Source organism: Lissotriton helveticus, chromosome 6, assembly GCF_964261635.1.
Source record: "Lissotriton helveticus chromosome 6, aLisHel1.1, whole genome shotgun sequence".
Lineage (NCBI taxonomy): Eukaryota > Metazoa > Chordata > Amphibia > Caudata > Salamandridae > Lissotriton > Lissotriton helveticus.
The window spans coordinates 2,710,700-2,731,531 of NC_136067.1; the positions used below are offsets into that span (position 1 = coordinate 2,710,700).

Sequence of the window (20,832 nt, forward strand, 5' to 3'; positions counted from 1 at the left end):
TCCGGGCAGTGCTATTTATCGTGGGCTTGATATTCTGTTGGACTCCACCCGGCCCGAGCACTGCAGGAACGAAGTATGCACCAGTCCCCTTCGCCTGCCCACTGGCCACTCACAAGATAACCACTATGAGTGCACCAATGAACCTGAAAAGAGGGTGGTAATTGAGGAGACACAGTCTTCCACCCTTATATAACGTTAGGACACAGCTCCCTCCTCCACGCTTCTGCACCTATATAAAACAGAATAAAGACACACCCTGCATAAGTATATGCTTCACACTGCACTATCCCAACACCAGTGACCATGTCCTGCCACAACATTCACAACATCTCTTACCAGTGGGCAGCGCAGGCTCTGCTTCGTGAAGGCACTGGGCACAGGAGAAATAAAGTAGGCAATCCAAGATAAAGACTCTTGAATCGACAGGCCAATCAGGAGCTCATATGCACTTTGTCCTTCGTTTTTGTTATATGCTTAGGAGGGGAAAAAGGACTATGACAAGCTATGTCTTATGCCAGAAAAAAAACCTTCGTTTTCTTTCCTAGGGTCAAAAGGAAAAGGGACTGGTAGAAGGCACTTCGGGAGCACCGAGAATCCCAGCGTTTGGAAACTGAGCCCTTCGCGGAATGACCCGAAACATCACTTCCGCCTAAACGATGCAAAGAGGCGTCTAAGTGAGGACGCGCTAGAAGCAAGCAAGACGCTTCGAAAACCACTAGCGTCCTCTCCTTCTGTAACTTCAAAATAAAGGGCACTAGATCAACAACAATATATGGCGAACGGGAGCCCCCAAACCACCAAGATCAATAACGAACGCTGGTAAAAATACAAAGGGGGAAAAGGGGAATGCAAAGAAAAACGGGACATGAAACTATCTATCTACAGTAGGGAAAGGAGATACAAGCAGGGGAAGCAAAGGCAGGGACAAGAACTCATCTCACGAGCCCGTGAGAAAGGAGGGGGATAGGATCCAGGACAGCAGGTAACTTCCAGCAAAACAGCGACCAGGAGACCAGGATACCAGAATCCATACAATGGCAATATCAAGCAATGAGGTAAAGGTAGGACCAACATTTATCCCACCGCCCACAGGTCATGTGATGTCAGTACATGGTCACTGAGAGAGGACTAGCCCCAGACCCTAACAGGATTAGCCATGGAAAGGTGCCCGGAGACCTAAGGGCCAACAAAAAGAAGGTGGGAAAAATGAGGCAAGGGCGAAAAAAATAGGGAAAGACCACCCTAGGGTTGACAGGTCTAACATGCGTCCCCCCCCCCAGCCGAAAGAGGGGAGAACTACCCAGCCTCTAGGGAGTTCTCGTCACTAAGGCGGAAAAACCGGGAGAGACTGTCAGCATTGGCGTGGTCAGCTCCGGGCCGATTTTCCACCCTAAAGTCCATCCCCTGTAGGGAAATGGACCACCTTAGTAACTTGGAATTTTCGCCTCTCATCTGCATGAGCCAGCGAAGGGTTCGGTGGTAGTTTTGAATCAGGAAGTGAGAGCCAAAAAGGTATGGCCTCAACTTCTTCAAGGCCCAGACCACAGCAAAGGCTTCTCGCTCGATGGTACTCCATCGCCGTTCCCGAGGGAGAAGTCTTCTGGAGATGAAGGCCACAGGTTGATCTTGGCCGTCGTCGTTGAGTTGCGATAGCACGGCGCCTACGCCATACTCTAAGGCATCCGCCTGCACGATGAATTCTTTCTGGAAGTCCGGAGTGGCCAGCACCGGAGCGGTGCGCGTCAGTGTTTCAAATGCCTCCTGGCAAGCAGCCGTCCAGATCACCTTGCGTGGCTGCTTTTTGGACGTGAACTCTGTCAAGGGGGCCACGATGGTGCCATATCCCTTGACGAACCTGTGGTAGTATCCAGTGAGACCGAGGAAGGCTCGGACCTCAGTTTGGGTCTTGAGGGGCTCCCAGGCCATGATGGTCTCAATTTTGGCCTGGAGTGGTTGCACCTTACCCCCGCCCACCAGGTGTCCCAGGTAGATGACAGATCCCTATCCAATCTTGCACTTGCTAGCCTTGATGGTGAGGCCAGCACGTTGCAAAGCCCGCAGCACCTCCTGGAGATGCTGCAGATGGTCCTCCCAGGTGCTACTGAAGACAGCTATATCATCCAGGTACGCCGCTGAGAAGGACTCCAGGCCAGATAGCACCTGGTTCACAGACCGCTGGAAAGTGGCCGGAGCATTCTTGAGCCCGAAGGGCATCACTCGGAATTGGAAGTGGCCCTCGGGGGTGGAGAACGCTGTCTTCTCCTTGGCTCCATCGGCCATGGCAATCTGCCAGTACCCTGATGTCAAGTCGATGGTGCTGAGGTACTTGGCTGCTCCCAGCCGGTCAATCAGCTCATCTGCCCGTGGGATCGGGTGAGCATCTGTCTTGGTGACAGAGTTCAATCTCCGATAGTCCGCACAGAACCGAAGTTCTGGTGTGGTGCCCGGTGGGGCCGCTTTCGGCACCAGCACGACCGGAATAGCCCACGGGCTGTTGGAGGGTTCGATCACCCCCAGCTCCAGCATTTTAGCCACCTCACCCTGGATGCTGTTCTTCACTTTCTCTGACAGCCGGTAAGACTTGGTTTTTACTGGCGGACTGTCCCCTGTGTCCACATCATGGGTACACAGATGTGTAATTCCAGGCGTGAGGGAGAACAACGAGACGTGCTGCGCCAATACCTGGCGGCAGTCCCTCTGTTGCTCTGGGGTCAAGGATGGGGAGAGGACAACTCCCTCCACTGAACCATCCTTCTCCTGGGCCGCCAGAAGGTCAGGAAGAGGCTCACTCTCCTCCTCCTCGCTCCCATCCGTCACCATGAGGCGAGCAAGCTCCAATCGCTCATGGTGAGGCTTCAGGCGGTTGACGTGGAGCACCCGATGGGGCTGACGAGGGGTCTTCAAGTCAACGACGTAGTTGGTCTGGCCTCGACGCTCCACAATCTCGTACGCACCAGTCCACCGGTCCTGGAGGGCACTAAGCTCCCCAGGCTCCATGACCCACACCTTCTGTCCAGCGTCCAACTCCACCATCCGAGCGATGCGGTCATACCACTCCTTCAGGACGGCTTGGCTAGCCTCTAAGTTGTCCGAGGCTTCCTTCCACAGCTTGGCCATCTAGCTGCGGAATGCCAGCATGTAGCTGACGACATCTCGGGGAAGCTTCTTCGAAGTCTTCTCCCACCCCTCCTTGACAAGGCTGAGGGGTCCCCTAATGGGATGGCCATAGAGCAGTTCGAAGGGGCTGAACCCGACTCCCTTCTGTGGTACCTCGCGGTACGAAAACAGCAGGCAAGGGAGGAGGATGTCCCATTTCCGCCTTAAGTCCTCTGGCAGGCTCCGGATCATCCCCTTCAAGATCTTGTTGAAGCGCTCTACGAGCCCGTTAGTCTGGGGGTGGTAAGGAGTGGAGAACAGATAGGTGTTAAGTGACTACACAACACACACACCCATTGAGACAATAAGTGCACACACAAAGATGAAGACCACAACAGTGAGCTTGAGTAAAAATCAAATCAATTTACCTAGAGCTGTGCATCAAAGATAAACATTTCATTAGATCCCTTCATCCAGAGCGCAATTCAGTATTCAGTATAACCCGTCGCGGTAACCATAGCATTAATCAAAGGCAGAACATTTCATTAAATCATTTCATCCAGAATAACCATTTCCTTGAAGTAGTAAAGGGGGTAAGTCAATAAGCAATATAGCACATCTCCATAAATGTTCCATGAAGCCCGCCCCTGCAAGAAATTCAGTACAAGGCATTCAATTATCAGTTCAGTTAGCAGGCATAAAACATTTCCCTAGCAAGTAGTTAACCAACCGTTCCCTATGGAGGAATAACCAATTCATTAAGTACAGAGAACAAGGCACCAGGTAAGTTCACGCATTTGCCTTCAGTCTAGGTAAAAGTTTTCAGTTAGGCCACATTCACCAGTGCCTACAGTCATAGAAGCAACCTGGTCAATTCCGTGAGCTGTTATAACCCGTGCATCAGTATATGAACATTTAACTTTACCCCAGGCAGGGGTTTGCTCTTTCCGTGTGCCCCCCCCAGGGTTTTAAGGGGCCCTGGCCCCGGTCCGGTTTCAAAGGGGCCCAATTCAGGCTCACGGGGCCCAGTCTTAGTTCTCCCGGGGGGAGAGGGACGTTCCCGGGGCCTCCACCCTGGAGGCCCTGCGTCCATGCGTGTTCGCCGCCCTCCTCCCCCGGGGGTTACCTGTCCGCTTCGGCCTTCTCGGCCCTTGCTGTGGTGTCAACAGGGGAGGGCTCTCGTTCCTCTCAGAGAGCACTCCGGAGACTGGCAGGCCTCAGTCTAAATCTCCTGCGTGGGTCCCCCAGGTCAGTGATGCCCCAACTGACTAAAAAAAGTTCCCTCCCTTGCTTATATATGCCCAGGTCAGGTGACCACTCTCTAAGGCGGCAAAAATAGGATCCGCCTTTCTTCTGAAAGGTTCCAGGAGCTCCCCCACTCTACCTATGGGCAGGCGATGGCAGGCTGGCATTGCAACAATGTATGGGATCCCAGCCAGCTCCTGGCAACTAGGGTGCTACACTAAAAAGACCACGCTGCAGTAGCAGGGGCCAGTGGCAGCCATATTTGGAGTAGAGAGCACCTGCACCTTAAAATGGATTGGCCATGGAAAGGTGCCCGGAGACCTAAGGGCCAACAAAAAGAAGGTGGGAAAAATGAGGCTAGGGTGAAAAAATAGGGAAAGACCACCCTAGGGCTGACAGGTCTAACATGTTGCCAATAGCACGTTATCTCTGCAATAATATCCGGCGATGCTTGGGGATAAAAAAAAAAACTCGCTAAGCCCAATTAGCGATAAATATCGCTAGTTGTTGGTAATATGCCCCAAAATCTTTTCTTCTACTGGTAAATTTGTGATCATAGGGGAGCAGTATTAGCTTTGTGGCTTCTAATTCACAATGCACTGTGAATTCTCATTGTCTCTGTTTAACATAAAGAACTTGCAGCCTGATTCATCAAGCTAAATTGCGCCCGCAATAGCTGCGAAAAAGCAATTGCGGGCGCAATGTCGGTAATCGGCATTCATCATTGAATCGCAAACACAAAATAGCGAATACGCAATAATAATCGCACAATCCCGGTAGGAGAGCACTAGCGAATCGGAAAATGTGACTATCCACGGATTATGCGAAATAAATAGCGGTTTCGCTAAACAATCGCAATCGGTATTCATGAATTACCGCAAATAGAGAAAAACCCATAAATCGCATTTTGCGCGGCGCAAATTAAGGACAACTCAAAGCAGGTGGTAACCATAAAAGCCATGTTAAAAAAAAAATCAAAAAACTGTTGGCCAATCAGAAACAGGTTCAGGGCTGACCAATCACACATAAGGACATACAGCAGCTGCATTAGGAGTTCCACAATGCCAGGAATGTACATGGTCGTGAGGCGCCGAAGGCTACAGCGAGCAGCACGGAGGAGAGGCCAGATCCAGGAGAGGATATTCCGCCAGCGGGTGACCTTGCTGGGGCAAACAAGAGAGCAGATTTATGCTAAATACAGGCTAAATGGGGAAATGATAATGCAGCTCATACACGACCTTGACCCCCTGATGCAGCACCCAACAAGGCGTACCAATGCGGTGCCTACACATGTGCAGGTATTGTGTAGCCTGCACCTCCTGGCCTCTGGGAGCTTCCAGGGGATAGTAGCGGCTGCTGGGGGGATATCCCAGCCCACCATGTCACGCTGCCTCAAGACTTTTGTTGACGCAATGCTGACCCAGCTACACCGATACATAAAATTTCCCACCAGCCAACAGGAATTGCAGTTAACCAAGCTACAATTCTACAATGTAGCACATTTTCCTCATGTACTCGGATGCATAGACTGTACCCACGTCGCCATCTGCCCACCAGCTGCCACGGAGTATATGTTCCGCAATCGGAAGTCCTATCACTCCCTCAATATACAGATGGTCTGCAATGCCAAGACTTACATCACTGACATTGTGGCCCAGTACCCAGGGAGTACCCATGACTCCTATATATTCCGGCACAGCGGCCTACACACACGACTGGCCAGGGGAGACTTTGGGGAAGGACACCTACTTGGTAAGTACACTTTGTCGACAATGTCACATTGCTATGAAGTAGCAGCGCAGCACAGGCCCTCACCCTCTGCTCCTCTCATTCAGGTGACAGTGGCTACGCCCTCCGTGATTACCTCCTCACCCCATACCTGAACCCTGCTACACCCCAGCAACGGCGCTACAATGTTGCGCACATTCGGACAAGGAACTGCATAGAAAGGACATTTGGGTTGCTCAAAAGCAGGTTCCACATACTGCACAAGACAGGTGGGGCCATGTATTACAGTCCTGCAATGTGCTGCCGCATTGTGGCTGTCTGCGCAATACTGCATAACATTGCAACCAAGCGCCGGATACCAGTCGACATATCTGGCAGTGAATCTGAAGGGGACGACCGGCCACCTGCTCATGCGCGCCTTGCACACGGGGAGAATCCTGCTGAAGGCCACAGACGTCGCAACCACATCACACTGAACAGTTTCTGATGCACCCTCCACCCTCACCCCACAAATCACAAATGCATGCAAAAATCAAAAATGACACTACGCCAATGTGTGCTGTTAAAATAAATATATTTGTTTCATTCACAATAATGGTAAAACTATTAATGTTGACTTAGCTAACAGTATTTCTGCATACTGCTGTGCGAAAGGACAGGGCAGGCTTATACTCAGCCTGTGCCTGTAAGAGTCATAGAAAGTCATGTGCGCCTCCTGCGCGTACCACCCAAACGCCTCTGTGGCTCCTCGTCTTCCATGGCACGTGCAGCTGGTGTGGGCCTGGTGCTGCGCCTGAGTGTCCCTATGTGTGAGGCAGAGTGGCTGCTCAAACTAGATGTCCCCTCACTGGCATCATCACCACCAACAGTGGCAGGTAGATCAGGACGGTGTAGTGCTGTCACGGCACTGGTCAGGTGCTCAAGGACCCTGGCCACATCCTCGCAGCACTGGATGAGCTGCAGCTGCTGCGCAAGGGACCGCCGCGACAACTGTGATGTGGCATTGCTAATTATATAATTGGACCTGGTGTAGGCGCTCAGCCTGGTCAATAGCTGCCGGTGGCGGCGGCGTGCTGCGTTGCGCTGCGATGTATTCGCAGCAGTGCTGGCCTCCATGGCTGCAGTCATGCGGGCCATACCCTCCCCCACACCTTGCTGCCGTGCTTGCAGCTGATGGATACGGAGCATGCGTCTTTCCACGCTCACTCTCAGCAGCGCCGGTCCATTCCCCCTCCTGCTGCTAGGTGCATTGGTCTGCAGGCGAGGCGTGCCACGCCTGCTCTGCTGGCCTGACACAGTGGGTGGCCGCTGTGTTGGCGCTGTCGCAGGCCCTGATGTAGAAGCACCAGCTGCTGGTGGTGTCACGGCAGGCGTTGTTGGTGCGGCAGGGGCTGGAGGCACCCTGGTGGTGGATCTGGCTGCGGGAGTATTTGCTGGGGCAGGGGCTGGAGGCACCCTGGTGGTGGATCTGGCTGCGGTAGTATTTGCTGGGGCAGGGGCTGGAGGCACCCTGGTGGTGGATCTGGCTGCGGTAGTATTTGCTGGGGCAGGGGCTGGTGGCACCCTGGTGGTGGATCTGGCTGCGGTAGTATTTGCTGCGCCAGACGCAGGAGGCACACTGGTGGTGGATCTGGCTGCGGGAGTAGTTGCTGGGGCAGGGGCTGGTGGCACACTGGTGGTGGATCTGGCTGCGGGAGTAGTTGCTGGGGCAGGGGCTGGTGGCTGTGTATGTGGCGGCACCTCCTCCTCATCCGGTGCCTCCTCATCAATTTGCAGCCTCTCGCTGTCGCTGCTGTCTGCACCACCTGTGAGGGGAAGTGGACGTTCATTAGTTGCATGTATCTGTCACACGTGCAGTTGCTACATGCAGGCTGGGTGACATTCCCTGACTGGCTATGGCTTTGCGTACTTTGGAACCTGTCTGGCTGCATTGTGGTAATACTACATTGTGGCCACGCTACATGTCCCACAATGCTTCAGGGCATTGCCTGATGTGCAACGATGGCATGACTATGGAACAATATGGGAGGCTAATTGGTCATGGACATTCATAGGGGACAGGGTCGCAGTCGCATGCCACTTACCTCGGGTGTCTTGGGTGGTGCGGGATGAGTCCATACGAGTCACTCCGATGACCGCCTCTGTCTCCAGGGTGTTCTCTACCTGGTCCTCCATCGGGGTGTTTGGAGGGACTGTAGGTTCTCCCCCTCATGTGCCCGATGATTCTCCAAGGCGCTCTGCCACCCTCTCCTTGGCACGACCCCGGAGGTCGTACCAGCGTTTTTTCAGTTCGTCCAGTGACCTGTCGGCCACACCCACGGAGTTCACCGTGGATGCTATACCCTGCCAGATCCTGCGTTTTTCCTGTTCTGCCACCCTCCTGGAGTCCTTCCCAAACAGTTTGGAATGGTTGGCCACCACCCCTTCAATTAAATGCTCCAGCTCCTGCTCGGAGAATTTCAGCTTTCTCTTCCGCCCTGTGGTGTTGCTGGGCCCAGGAACTGGCTCCTCTGACATTGCTGCACTGTACTTGCTCAGTACTTTCCTCACAGATTTGCTGGAGCTCTTCCAGTTGCTGACTCGAGGTCTGCCTCACTGTGGTGTATGGGGGTGGGCCTTGGCTGCTTCCTGGTTGTGATGTCATCGCTGTGCTCGACATGCAACTTCCTGATCTCGCGCTATTTTAGGTCCCGCTATTGACGATCTCGCTATTAGAGAAATCGCTATTTCGACACGGATGTTGCCGGAAATAGCGATTTATATGCGATTTTCGAAAGTCGCAACCGGTATTTGCGGCCGCATGCGAATCGCTTTTTTTTCTCTAAATTATTAATGAATACCGTTTTGCGTGTCCTTTATAGCGAGTCGCTATAATTCGCTATTAGGGCCACGCAAACCGTCCCGTTGATGAATCAGGCTGATAGCCCCTGATTTAGAGTTTGTCAGGCAGGTATTCCATTGCAAACATGACGGATCTCCTGTCTCTCTTATTATTACTAGGATGCTTGATTCCGGTCCAAGGAAGACATGGCTTGGCAGTTCGGGCTGGACTGTTCCCATGAGGCACAGGGTCAAGGCTGATTTGCATATGGCCATATCTGACCTGGGGTGGTGTGGAGTGCAAAAAAACGATGGATTTAGGCCCAGATCTCTGTACTGGGGTGGATGTATGACATTGTTCTGCATTCTGTCCATCAACTTTTATTTTGCATTTCTCTTATTATTACTTCATCATATCATAATGCACTTATGTAAGGTGGACCAGATACCTGTCAGGTTTGTGACAAGAGTGCCTATCTACAGAACTCTACCTCGGGCCCATAGTCGTAGTTCATGGTTTATGTATGCATTAAATGTTTGCTGATAAGTCTGTTACGGGGTTCCCTGTCATTCTTTTATTTTTTGCTCCTGCAGCACTAATGCCAGATTTCTTTTTTTATTCCGACAGGTGATTGAAACACAGAAAGGAAGTAAAAAAGAACATCAATACTTGTAAAGAAGTCCTCTGTGCCAAAAGATGTAAAAACACTGAACAAGGAAATCTTCGATGAAATCTAGGGTCGGAGGAGACGCTTCTCAGATATCTGAAACCAGAGCCTCAACCTGGAGATACCACGCCTGAAAAGAAAGAGAAACTGAAACTGAATATTTTAATTTACCAAAGATCACGTGTTTCTCATGAACGTGCATGCAGCTGCCAGTGCAAAGAATCTCTTCCTGGCGGCCACTGGCACTGCATACCAAAGAGCTGGTATGTTTTTAGCAAAACTCGAACAGGAAGTGGATTTGGAGTCCGTAAGCTGAAGTTCTATGTAAACAGGCCACATAAATGTATTGAATGACCAAACTTTCACCATAAAGATATAAAACAGAACATCAAAATACTGATAAATAAGGAGGTAATGGCAGAAGTTATGATATAAACACATTGAATTAAACAAGGATTATTTTAATGGAAGATCAACATTTGAAGTTCTGAGCCACAAAATGGAGGAAGTACGACTCCACCTAAAAGATTACGCTGGTGAAAAACCAAATAACTGTTCTGAATGTTATAAGGGTTTTGCAGTGAGGTATCATTTACTAGTCCATCAGAGAATCCACACAAATGAGAAGCCATATGAATGTTCTGAATGTTACAGGGCATACAAGACAAATTACCGTTTATTAATCCATCAGCGAACACATACCGGTGAGAAACCGTATAAATGCCCTGAATGTGACAAAGCTTTCAGTAGAAAACAGGTTTTATCAATTCATCTTCAAACACATACCGGTGAGAAACCATATAAGTGTTCTGAATGTGACAAAGCTTTCGGTCTAAAACAGCTTTTAACGATTCATCTTCGAACACATACTGGTGAGAAACCATATAAATGTTCCGAATGTGACAAGACTTTCAGGCAAAGGCCTCATTTATTAAGACACCAGAACATTCACACCGGTGAGAGGCCGTATAAATGTTCTGAATGTGAAAGGGCCTTCAAAAAAAAGGAACATTTATCGAAGCACGAGCGAATACATACTGGTGAGAAGCCGCATAAATGTTCTGAATGTGACCGAGCGTTTGTTACAAAGCATCAGTTATCGGTACATGAGCGAACACATACTGGTGAGAAACCGTATAAATGTACAGAATGTGACAAGGCTTTCAGTCGAAAGACTGATTTTTCATATCATCAGCGAACGCACACTGGTGAGAAACCATATCTATGTCCTGAATGTGGTAAAGCTTTCAAGATAAAACTGTTTTTAGCAGAGCATCAGCGGGTACATACTGGCGAGAGGCCATATAAATGTTCTGAATGTGGAAAAGCTTATAGACATAGTTCTGTTCTGTCAAACCATCGGAAAACCCATCAGGTTTTCACCTCAGGACCACAGTTGAAATAATAATATCAAAACTATACTATCGAGAAACCATGCGAGTGTTCCTAATGTAGGGCATATAATAAAAAGAAGCCTTTATCAATCCATCAGCTAACACTTAACCCCTTCGCTGCGGGGTTATTTTCCCGCTGTGCTGGGCGGAGAGGGGTGCGCAGGGCGCCCGCATGCTCATGACGAGCACGGCGCTCCTGTGCTCATGACGAGCTCAGCTCCTCACAGGTGCATTACCTGCCGTGGAACGCTCAGCACAGCAGGGGAATTATCCCCGCATGCGAGCGTTCCACGGCTCATGACGGGCTAAGTTCGTCATGAGGCACGGCGCTCCGGTGCTCATGACGAGCTCAGCTCGTCACAGGTGCATTACCTGCCGTGGAACGCTCAGCACAGCAGGGGTATTATCCCCGCATGCGAGCGTTCCACGGCTCATGACGGGCTGAGTTCGTCATGAGCACCGGAGCGCCGTGGCTCATGACGAGCTCAGCTCATCATGAGCATGGAAGAGGTTAATGGCGAGAAAACACTTTGATGTTCTGAATGTAACAAGGCCTTCAAGTGAAAAAAATTTTTTATTTCCACATTGGAAACAGCAAACTGTAAAATGTCAATATGCTGTCATTACATGTAATAGCAGCTGATATTGTTGAGGGAGAAATCACTGATGCTAAACTGCAAATGTTCCAAGGAATTTATATCAAAAGGGAGTCACCGTTCCTAAGTAGAGAAAGAAAGAAGGGAAGTAAGAGGTACTCTCGGTGTGTGCTACTCTATTTGAGGGGGGCAGTGTGTCCTCCTCTTGATGCACTCAGACACCCCGAAGGATGTCCTGCTTCATCCTTGTGCTTTTTCTCGTCGTTGGGTTGGCTCTGCAATGCCCTATGGGTCCCCCGAAGCGTCTCTTTTTTGGAGATCATTTGATGAAGCCGTATGGGTGCGTGGGTGTAAGTGGCAGTGCAGTCCTAGAAGGTGTATTAAAAAATGGCTGGAGGGAGAGTGATTAATTTTATCAAGGGGATCCCTCTGTCATTATTAAGACAAAGTGTATGGTGCTGCTTTAAGGGATATTATGTCCCTTGGTAGCTGAGTAACTATATGTCCCTAGTGGGCATATGTTCTGGTCAACATGTTTCGCGCTTTAGTGGTCTCAGGGGCGATCCAGGGCGCTTCGTCAGGACAGAGTAAGAAAGTTGTATTTACAGTGGCCTGAAATTTTCCGTGCTCCTGGATAAACGAAGGGAGTAGAACTTCCCTTAGTAGGGAGGGTTAGATCCCATGAGAGCAGTGAAGGTCACTTGAGGGGGTTCTCTCGGTGCATCTGTCAAAACAATGCTTCTCTCCCCCTGGCTGAAAAACGAAATCCCTCATTACGTTACAACATAAGCCACCTGAACATTGCAAGTTAAGAAATGCAAAAATTAACATACACCGGCAATGCCAATAGGTCTCAGCCATTAAAGCGATAGGATTTGTAAAGTATTTGTTTTTCAAAGAGAGAGCGTGGAAATTGATGCACTCCCATGCAGTAATCAAAGCTAATATAAAAAAATAGTCTCCTCGTTTCAGACGTAGCCTGATACAGGTCAACCAGTTAAACATAGTAAAGCAGAAAAGCTTTAGGCGCTGGAGCATAAGGGGGGGGTAGAGAGCCATTATCCAATATGTCCTCTTGAGAGAGCGGCTCCGCTTCTGGAGCCTGATCTAATTTAGAAATTAACCACCTTTACCATCCTGCCAGGAACTGAAGGTTTGTGGGGCCGTTGAAATCAGTCCTGGCCATGTGGAGAGTTGCACTCAGGGGCTAGTGTGTGAAGGCCAGACTGGAACCTGGAGTGGTTTGCCGTGCAGGTGGCGGAAGGGCCTGGTGTGGCCACGGACCTGGAGTGGGCTGCTCTGGGCTTGTTGACAGGGTAGGAGGACGCTTAAGTGAGAGCTCTTGGCGAGCCAGAGGCTGCACCACTGGAGGGAGAGGGCATTTTTCCCCATATGTGGTGCTGTGAATATATAATACCTTATTAATTTCAAAATTTCCTAGTGGGCCTGTAGGTCTGCTACTCTGGTTTGAGGAGTTATACTGTGCTAGAGGGCTGCAAATTAAAGCAGATAAGACCAAGGTTGTTATTCAATAAGAATAAATCCTTTAAAGGCAACTTACCTTTAGGGTGCTTAACATTAGAGAGGGTGGACTCCTAATTACTGGGGAATTAATATATCTGCAACTATGACCTGGAAAAAAACATGTGGACAACAGGACTTTAAAATCTAGGCAGATCACTGGCATAATCTGCAAAGAGCATTTTGCATCTTTCCATAAAACAACAGTCCCGGCTCTCAGGATGTGAGGCAAAAGCTGTGGGATCTGCCCGGTATGGCTCCAAACTTTGGGGTTTATCAAGTGCTCTGGCCGGACACTCTCTGAGAATAAGTTCATAAGAAAAATTGCCCACCTTCCGCCCAGCACTCCTTTGTGGCTTGATATGGGGTCAAGGGTTATAGGCAATTAGGCAAGATTGCCCCGTGTTTTATTCTGAAGGAGGATATTGTCCACTCTAGAACTTAATTATTATGTCATTGCCCTGCAGGAAGTTATGCAGGTAGAGCAGTTTAATATAATTAGCTGGCTGACACATATTAGGAAGCTCTTGTCTTCGCTGTGTTTAAGGGATCTTTCAGAGTTTCCATCTTCCATACAATGCCATCAATAGAGCAGTTGAAAAAGCAACGCTGGGCCTGGGCGCTGCAGGTCGATGCCCACACAGCCGCAAGATCTAGGTTAGCAGAGGAGTTCCTTGAATTTAATTGCACTGGTGTTTGTGAATCCTTTATAAAAGTTATATCTGTCCCAATGGTCAGGAAATTATCAGCCAGATTCATCATTGAAAATTGCGCTCGCAAAGGCCCAGATTCTGAGAATCTGGCCCTTTGCGAGCGCAATTTTTGCATTTGGGATTCATCATCCCAAATGCAAAAGTCGGTAATAGCAAAATCGCAAAATTGCGAGGAATTGCATTTAAGGAATCTCTATTTGAGATTCCTTAAATGCAATTCATGAAACTTTTAAAATTTGCGAATTTGCAATTTCCGGCCGCTATGTACCGCGAAGTCTGACTTCGTGGTAAATAGCGAAAACTCAGAAAAATGCACCTTAGTGCATTTTTCTAAGTTGTATGTTACAGACACACATGTCCTTTGGACATGTGTGTGCGCAACATCAGTCTACATTTTCATTTCAGGGGTGCTACAGGGTGTCCTTTGGACACCCCTGGCACCCTTGAAATCGCATCCTTATTTGCGATTAGCAAATTGCTAATCGCAAATAAGGAAGCTGTAGGAATCGCAAATTTGTTTGCGATTTCTACATGAATCCCGTTTTGCAAGACCTTAATAGCGATTCCTTAATAATCGCTATTAAGGACTCGCAAAACGGGACAATGATGAATCTGGCCGAATATTTCCAATTCAAAGCAGGTACGCTCCCCTTGAGAACTTGTACCTGCAAATGGGCAGCAAATGACTCTACTCTGTGCCCACCCCGTACCAATGCTGATGAATCCATTGCGCGTGTCCTCTTCGGTTGCTCTGCATATGCTGGACCTCGTCAGGCCACTGTGTAAACAACTGGGCATAGGCAATTATAGCGTTCTTAGAGTCTTACGGTCTGACGCCCGCCCACTGTATGCATGTTCTGTTGCTAAATTCCTGGGGCAAATTTGGAATATGAGAAGAAAGGCCATATTAAGCAGGGAACAATGTTGACTGAATTGTATACGCAACAAATCACAATTCAGCTTTTTACACTGATTTTTATTCTATCCTGCTGATGGTCAAGAACGAACACAGTTTTACATTGTAATGTGTGAATGATTTTAATGATTTTTTAAATATACCATTGTAATACATTGATCTCTATAAATTATTTATACTTTTATAGCAGTGTTGCCTAAATAAAGGTATTATAACAGCTATATATGGTGATCTCATTTCCCAGGTGTCTGCTTGTACGAACTTGGGTTATCTATTGAGGGGATGGAAGCTACACTCGGACAACACCACAGTCCTGGTCAAGGTGTACCACAAAAGTCACTAAATTAACCAGTGCTTAACCGCCCGGTAGCTTGGCACAAAAGCAGTCAGGCTTAACTTAGAGGTAATGTGTAAACATATTTATGCAGCATACAAACAGCAATAAATGTAAAACAAAATGCCAGAAAAATCCTCAACCAATTAAAAAAAAAATAGCAAAACAATTAAATCAGAATGACAAATATCCAATCATTAGAACCGAAGACATTCAATTTTAAAGTTTTAAGTGAAGCCAGGAGGTGTGAGCTGTCGTCGATGTAGCACAAAGAGCCGGCCGGTTGGGTGTCGTCGACAGTCGTTGCTGGAGCTTCACACTGGCAGTCACCGTGGACTGTCATTGCTGTAGTGTGGAGTGCAGCTCTTGCATTGCCAGTCATCGCTGGTGGGGGCTGTAACACACACAGCCTGGCGCTTCGCTTTGGTGGGTGGCAGAGTCCGGGCACAAAAGGGCTCGATCACTGAGCCCAAACTGCAGGACTTCACCTTTTCTTCATAGGAGGAGTTCAAACTGATGCCAGTCAAGGTCCCAACCTGGAGAGGCACCACTTGGGGATCAGGAAGACACTCTAGCAGAGGGCAGCAGGGCTCAGCCATGCCAAGTTGCGGGTCCAGTGCAGCTGTGAAGTTGTAGGGAGGCCTCTGGAGCATGTTGTCTCTATAGCTCCGACAGTAGGTGAGCCAACTGTCCCTGGGAGTCACTCCGGTCATATCAAACAAATAATGAAGCACTCGTTACAACTGTAAATAAATCAACTTGGCTAAACTGTGCATGCACGGTCTCGAAGAGACATGTTGTATTTAATATGTGGGCTTCTGCCCGCCCACCGGCTTCCCATTTGCTGGCTCCATCTGTGCTGTCGTATTCTTTCTCCCCATTTGTCCATGACATGCATGCATCATGCCTTTTCCTGTGTTTAGCCCTTCCCAAGAGCATAGACCAAATACTAGTATGCATCCACTGCTCCAATTTTAATGTTTAAGGAACTACTTTTTTAATTGTTTTTGATAACTTGTCACAAATACTGTGCATTCAAAGACTGAGATCAAATGTCAGACACTGTTTTCAGAGGGTGCCTGTTTAGTTTTCTTTTTCAAACTTCAAAGTGAGTGCAATTTTCTGTTATCATCCTGGTGTTGTTTGCCCGTCCCCTAACCACCTCCCACTTTGCTGCTTAAAAAGTCCCACCCACCCCCTCACTGCTGCTTGCCCCCTCCTTGTTTTATAAAGTTGCACCTATATTGAACTGCTTCTCCACATCCTTGCTGTTTGTATGTTTGTTGTTATCTTGTATCATCCAGTACGTTTTGTGTCACCGTGAGATTTATAGCACAACAGGTTGCAGCACAGTTGAATTTTGTTATAAAAACCAGCCCGTTAGAAACACCAGGTTGTAACCAATCACAGAAACTCCAAAAACTATTGTAAAGTCCATTTCCACATCAGACAGTCGTGGGAGGCCGTAAACACCAGAACAACATGAGCTTATTTTGCAGTGCCGTCACTTTCTTTCCACATATGTTGATGGTCAGTGTTCTTCATGGCTCAGCACTGCTGCAGTGGAAAGTCTTGAAAATAAACTTGGGTAAGGGTGCTGGGGTGGTCCCTATATAGGTACCACACACATCACTTCGGGCACAGACGGTGCCACAGGAAGCCACCTACCCTTCCTATACAAAAAACTATGGCTGGCCCACCTGAAAGCTATTCCTACTTGTTATGTGTGCTGCACACATGCAAAGTGAGAAAACATGGAGAAATGAAAAGATTTCGCTTTCTAAAGTCTGTTTTCCAGCAGTGTTAATTTTTGGCACTAAACCCTGTCCATTCATGTGAGTAGATCAGCTTTAGCATCAATAAGCATGGGTGGTGGCATGGGAACGCATATGTACCACACCTGTAATGCCCCCTAGATGCAAAGTAATGGAAAGCAGTGTGTTGCGCTAGTTGCGTTACTTTCCCCTGCAAAACAACACTGATACCAATTAGCGTTGGTTTGTTAATCCCCAAACGTAGCGCTAACCCAGCCCTAAACCTTTGTGAATCTGGACTTAAGCCACTTCCCTCTACTCAACTCAGCTCTACTCTACCCAATGCCACTCGTCTCCACAACACTCAAGCCCTACTGAACTATATGGCACTCTACTATAGGAACTCTACGCCACTCAATTCTACAGCAGTCTGTGCCACTTTACTCCACTCTGACACCCCACTCCCACTCTACGCCTCTCTGCACTGCTCCGCTCTAAACCACAACACATTCGGCCACTACTCAACACTCTACACTACTCCACAACAGTGTGTGCCCCTCTACGACACTCAACTATATGACACTTTAATCTACCCTAGTTTACAGCATTCCACAGTACTCCACTCTACGCCACTCTGACACTGTACTGCCCTCTACGCCACTTCACTCTACAACACTCTACTATGAGACTCCACTCTATGACACAACACTTTACACCACTCTGCGACACTCTACAACACTGTACTCTACAACAGTTCACACAACAACATTCTATGCCCCTCCACTGTACGACACTCTACTCCTCTCTGGCACTTTATTCCACTTTAAGACACTTTACTATGCAACTCTGTGTCCCTCCACTCTTCTGTGTGCTACTCTAAACCACTTCATGACACTCCACTCTATTGCACTCTGAGCAAATCTACAACACCCCATTATGTGCTACAAATTGTTTGCCATGCTGAACAGCAGCTACACTGGTGTACAACATAGGGAAAAAAAACATTGAAAAAGCCAATAGCTCTTACATAGAAGAGACCTATTAGCTTTGCTAATGCTTGTTTTACTTTGCCTTGACACAGTCAAACATGGAATATAGTTGCTCAAATAATACAACATACAAATGATTCAGCCAACGTGTTTTGTCCGACCATGGCCTTTTCCAAAGCTATATAAGGAAATGTTATGTCAAACTTAATTGATTGACCTGTTGTCTACTGTACAACTCCCAAAAGGCCGAATAATGTTTCTACAACAATTTAAAAAAAAGAAATCATCATATAGAGTCCAAAAAGCTTGGATTCCGCAATTGCCTGCTCCCATCAAGGTTTAGTAAGGTATAGTTCCTCAATACCATGTACCCTGCCCTATGAACTTTTAGAGCCTACTTTAGGGGTGTCATGTGTATTTAAAAGGGAGGTTTAGGCCTGGCAAAGTTTATTTTGCCAGGTCAAAATGGCAGTATAAAATGACATACACATGCTTCTCAAGGTCTGTTATGACCAAACGTCAGAACTGATTGAGTACCAACCGGGGCAGCGGGTGTGGGTGTTGGAGCCTGTGGCCCTCCAGGAGGAGTAGACTGGGCCCTATCCCATTGTGGAGAAGAAAGTGCAAGTCACCGACTTGGTCGACTTAGGCACTCCTCGGAGTCCGCACAGAGCTCTCCATGTAAATCGGTGAACACCTCACCAGAACAGAGCTGACATGTCCGTGCTCGTGGTCACTGATGGAGGCCAGGAGGAAGGTGAGCCCTTCCCTGACCTGCTGTCAAACAACCCACAGGAGGGGTCACGTTGAGGGGGTTGTTTTAGCAGACGTACTGCACAGCAGCAATCTGACTGCAGACAAGTCCCAGGACAGTTTTCTTTGACTTCTGGTCAGACAACATGGTGTAACCATGATGTAGACACTGGTGACAGCCTCCCTGTCAAAAATAAAATATACAGACTGTCTGATTGAGTCAGTCTGCATCAAGATGCTAGAGGTGACTGAACTCTGACATTCCCTGCACTAGCCCAGCGGAACTGGTCCCCAAACCTAGCTCAAAGAGTGGAAAACCAGAGATGCAGTTTAGTGTGGATTAGAGGGGTTTAAATGTCGTTACTAAAACTGATGCACACCCCATTCCAAGAACAAATTAGCTTATTGATGAGCTGGGTGCAACCAACATCCAGAGTACTTTTGATTTAATATCAGGGTACTGGTAGATTAAACTCACCCAGGGAACAAAGGAGCGTTCAGCTTTTTCAAGACTCAAAGGCCACTTTCAATTTAAGGTGATGCCTTTTGGACTGAAAAGTGCACCTGCCTCTCCAAAGGTTGGTGAATTGAGTTATTTCAGGTCTGGACACCTTTAGTGCAGTATATCTAGATGACATAGTTGTCTTTAGCTCCATCTGGGAGGATCACCTGAACACAGGTGCTGCAGGCCACGAAGCACCAGATAGGGCAGAGTTCAGTTGTGTACTCGGGCCACCTTGTAGGTGGAGGCCAAGTGCAACCTCTCCAGGCAAAGATCCAGACCTTTCTGGATTGGGAGACGCCCAGACCCAAGTCAGGGCTTTCCTTGGCTTGACTGGGTACTACAGATAGTTTGTGAAGGGGTATAGGACCATTGTGGCCCCCTCACTGAACTTACATCCAAGAAGGTTATCTGGACCATAGGATACCACAAGGCCTTTGACACCCTGAAGGAGGCTATGTGCTCCGCAGCTGACCTGAAGGCACCAGACTATGGAAAGGATTTCATTGTCCAAACAGACGCAAATGAACAGTGGATTGGGGCAGCGTTGTCACCAACAAATGATGCGTGCCTGCATCAACCAGTTACCTATATCAGCAGGCGTCTCCCCCTAGAGAGCAGCGTTGGCGTGCCTTGGAAGGGAAGCTTTGCTGAGGCTTGGACCCTGAAGAAGCTGAGACCATACCTGTTTGGAACTCACGTCAAGGTTCAACCCAACCACAGGCCTCTCAGATGGCTGATGCAAAGGAAAACCCCCAAACCTGAGGTGGTCCATCTCCCTATGAAGGACTGGAGGTATTTAAGACCCAGCGGTGCCAGGGAACAACACCTATAACCTTTGTGGGATACCTGTTTCGGCGCACAAGTGACAGAGACACGGGAGGCTTCCTTCGGCGTCAAAGATCAGAGTTTATTACTGCAGGGAGGCAAAAGTCATTAGAAGTACAACAGCGTGTAGGTTCTATGAGTCTGCTTCAACTTGCATATGTGAGTCGCTCTCTTTTATACAGGATTTTGCCATTGCACAACATGTGAACAAAAGGTTACAACCCAGTTCCCACAATAAAATTCAAAAAGGGTCGCTTTCATGCTTTCAGAACTCCGGAACGTAATCACAGTAGCATTACCAGTCCCCAACTGTAAAAGCACATCTTCCCATCGTTAGGCACATTCCACTTGAGTTGTAAATGAGCAAGAGTAAAGGGACAAGAACAGCTGCTAGGAAGTCAGGCACACCTAAAGAAAAGAGTGTGGGGGTAATATTGAAAACATGATCATAGGATCAAAGAGCTTGATCCCAGCGCATGCACGGCTGAAACAATAGGCCGGTACGGCATGATTACCCTCAAGCTGAGCCATTTGCCTCTGCAGTGTCATTCCTCCGGTCATAAAGGAGCATGAAAGGAAAATGCGTCTTCCGTATGTCTTGGGAACTAAAAGTTCATGGTGCGGACACTTGCCTGTTCACTGACTACGTGAGGGCAAGGAACAAAATGGATGCCGTATCTAAAATGGAACCCACGGGTTCAGATGTAGAAACACGTGAATAAGGCGAACCAAGCAAGGTAGTGTAGTGAAAACGCGTACACTTACCGAACTCGCCATTTATGGTTCATAGATACCACATTCGTCCATATTCAGTAATGCCCAAAACACCGTAACTATTTTCACGGAACCTCAGACGCTCCTTTTGCCCTCATGTAGGCAAGTACTAGTCGAAATCAGAATCGATCTCGATATTCATCAGATCGTTCAGGTGTTGCTGGAACATTATTCTATCCATCAATGCCTCTCTGGAAACAG

General features: G+C 48.3%; 1 protein-coding gene and 1 pseudogene across 2 annotated transcripts in view; one reads left to right on the plus strand and one right to left on the minus strand.

Moving 5' to 3' along the window:
* Positions 1–11,217, plus strand: part of LOC144762106 (uncharacterized) — a 32,144-nt pseudogene extending 20,927 nt beyond the window's left edge. Inside the window, exon 3 of the transcript XR_013596052.1 lies at positions 9,518–11,217. The product of XR_013596052.1 is annotated as an uncharacterized LOC144762106 (transcript). The remainder of the gene's footprint in view (positions 1–9,517) is intronic.
* Positions 1–20,832, minus strand: part of LOC144761524 (uncharacterized) — a 745,631-nt gene that overhangs the window by 153,869 nt on the left and 570,930 nt on the right. The window contains 1 exon segment of the mRNA XM_078646848.1: positions 337–473. Within this exon segment, the coding sequence (XP_078502974.1) occupies positions 337–473 (137 nt within the window).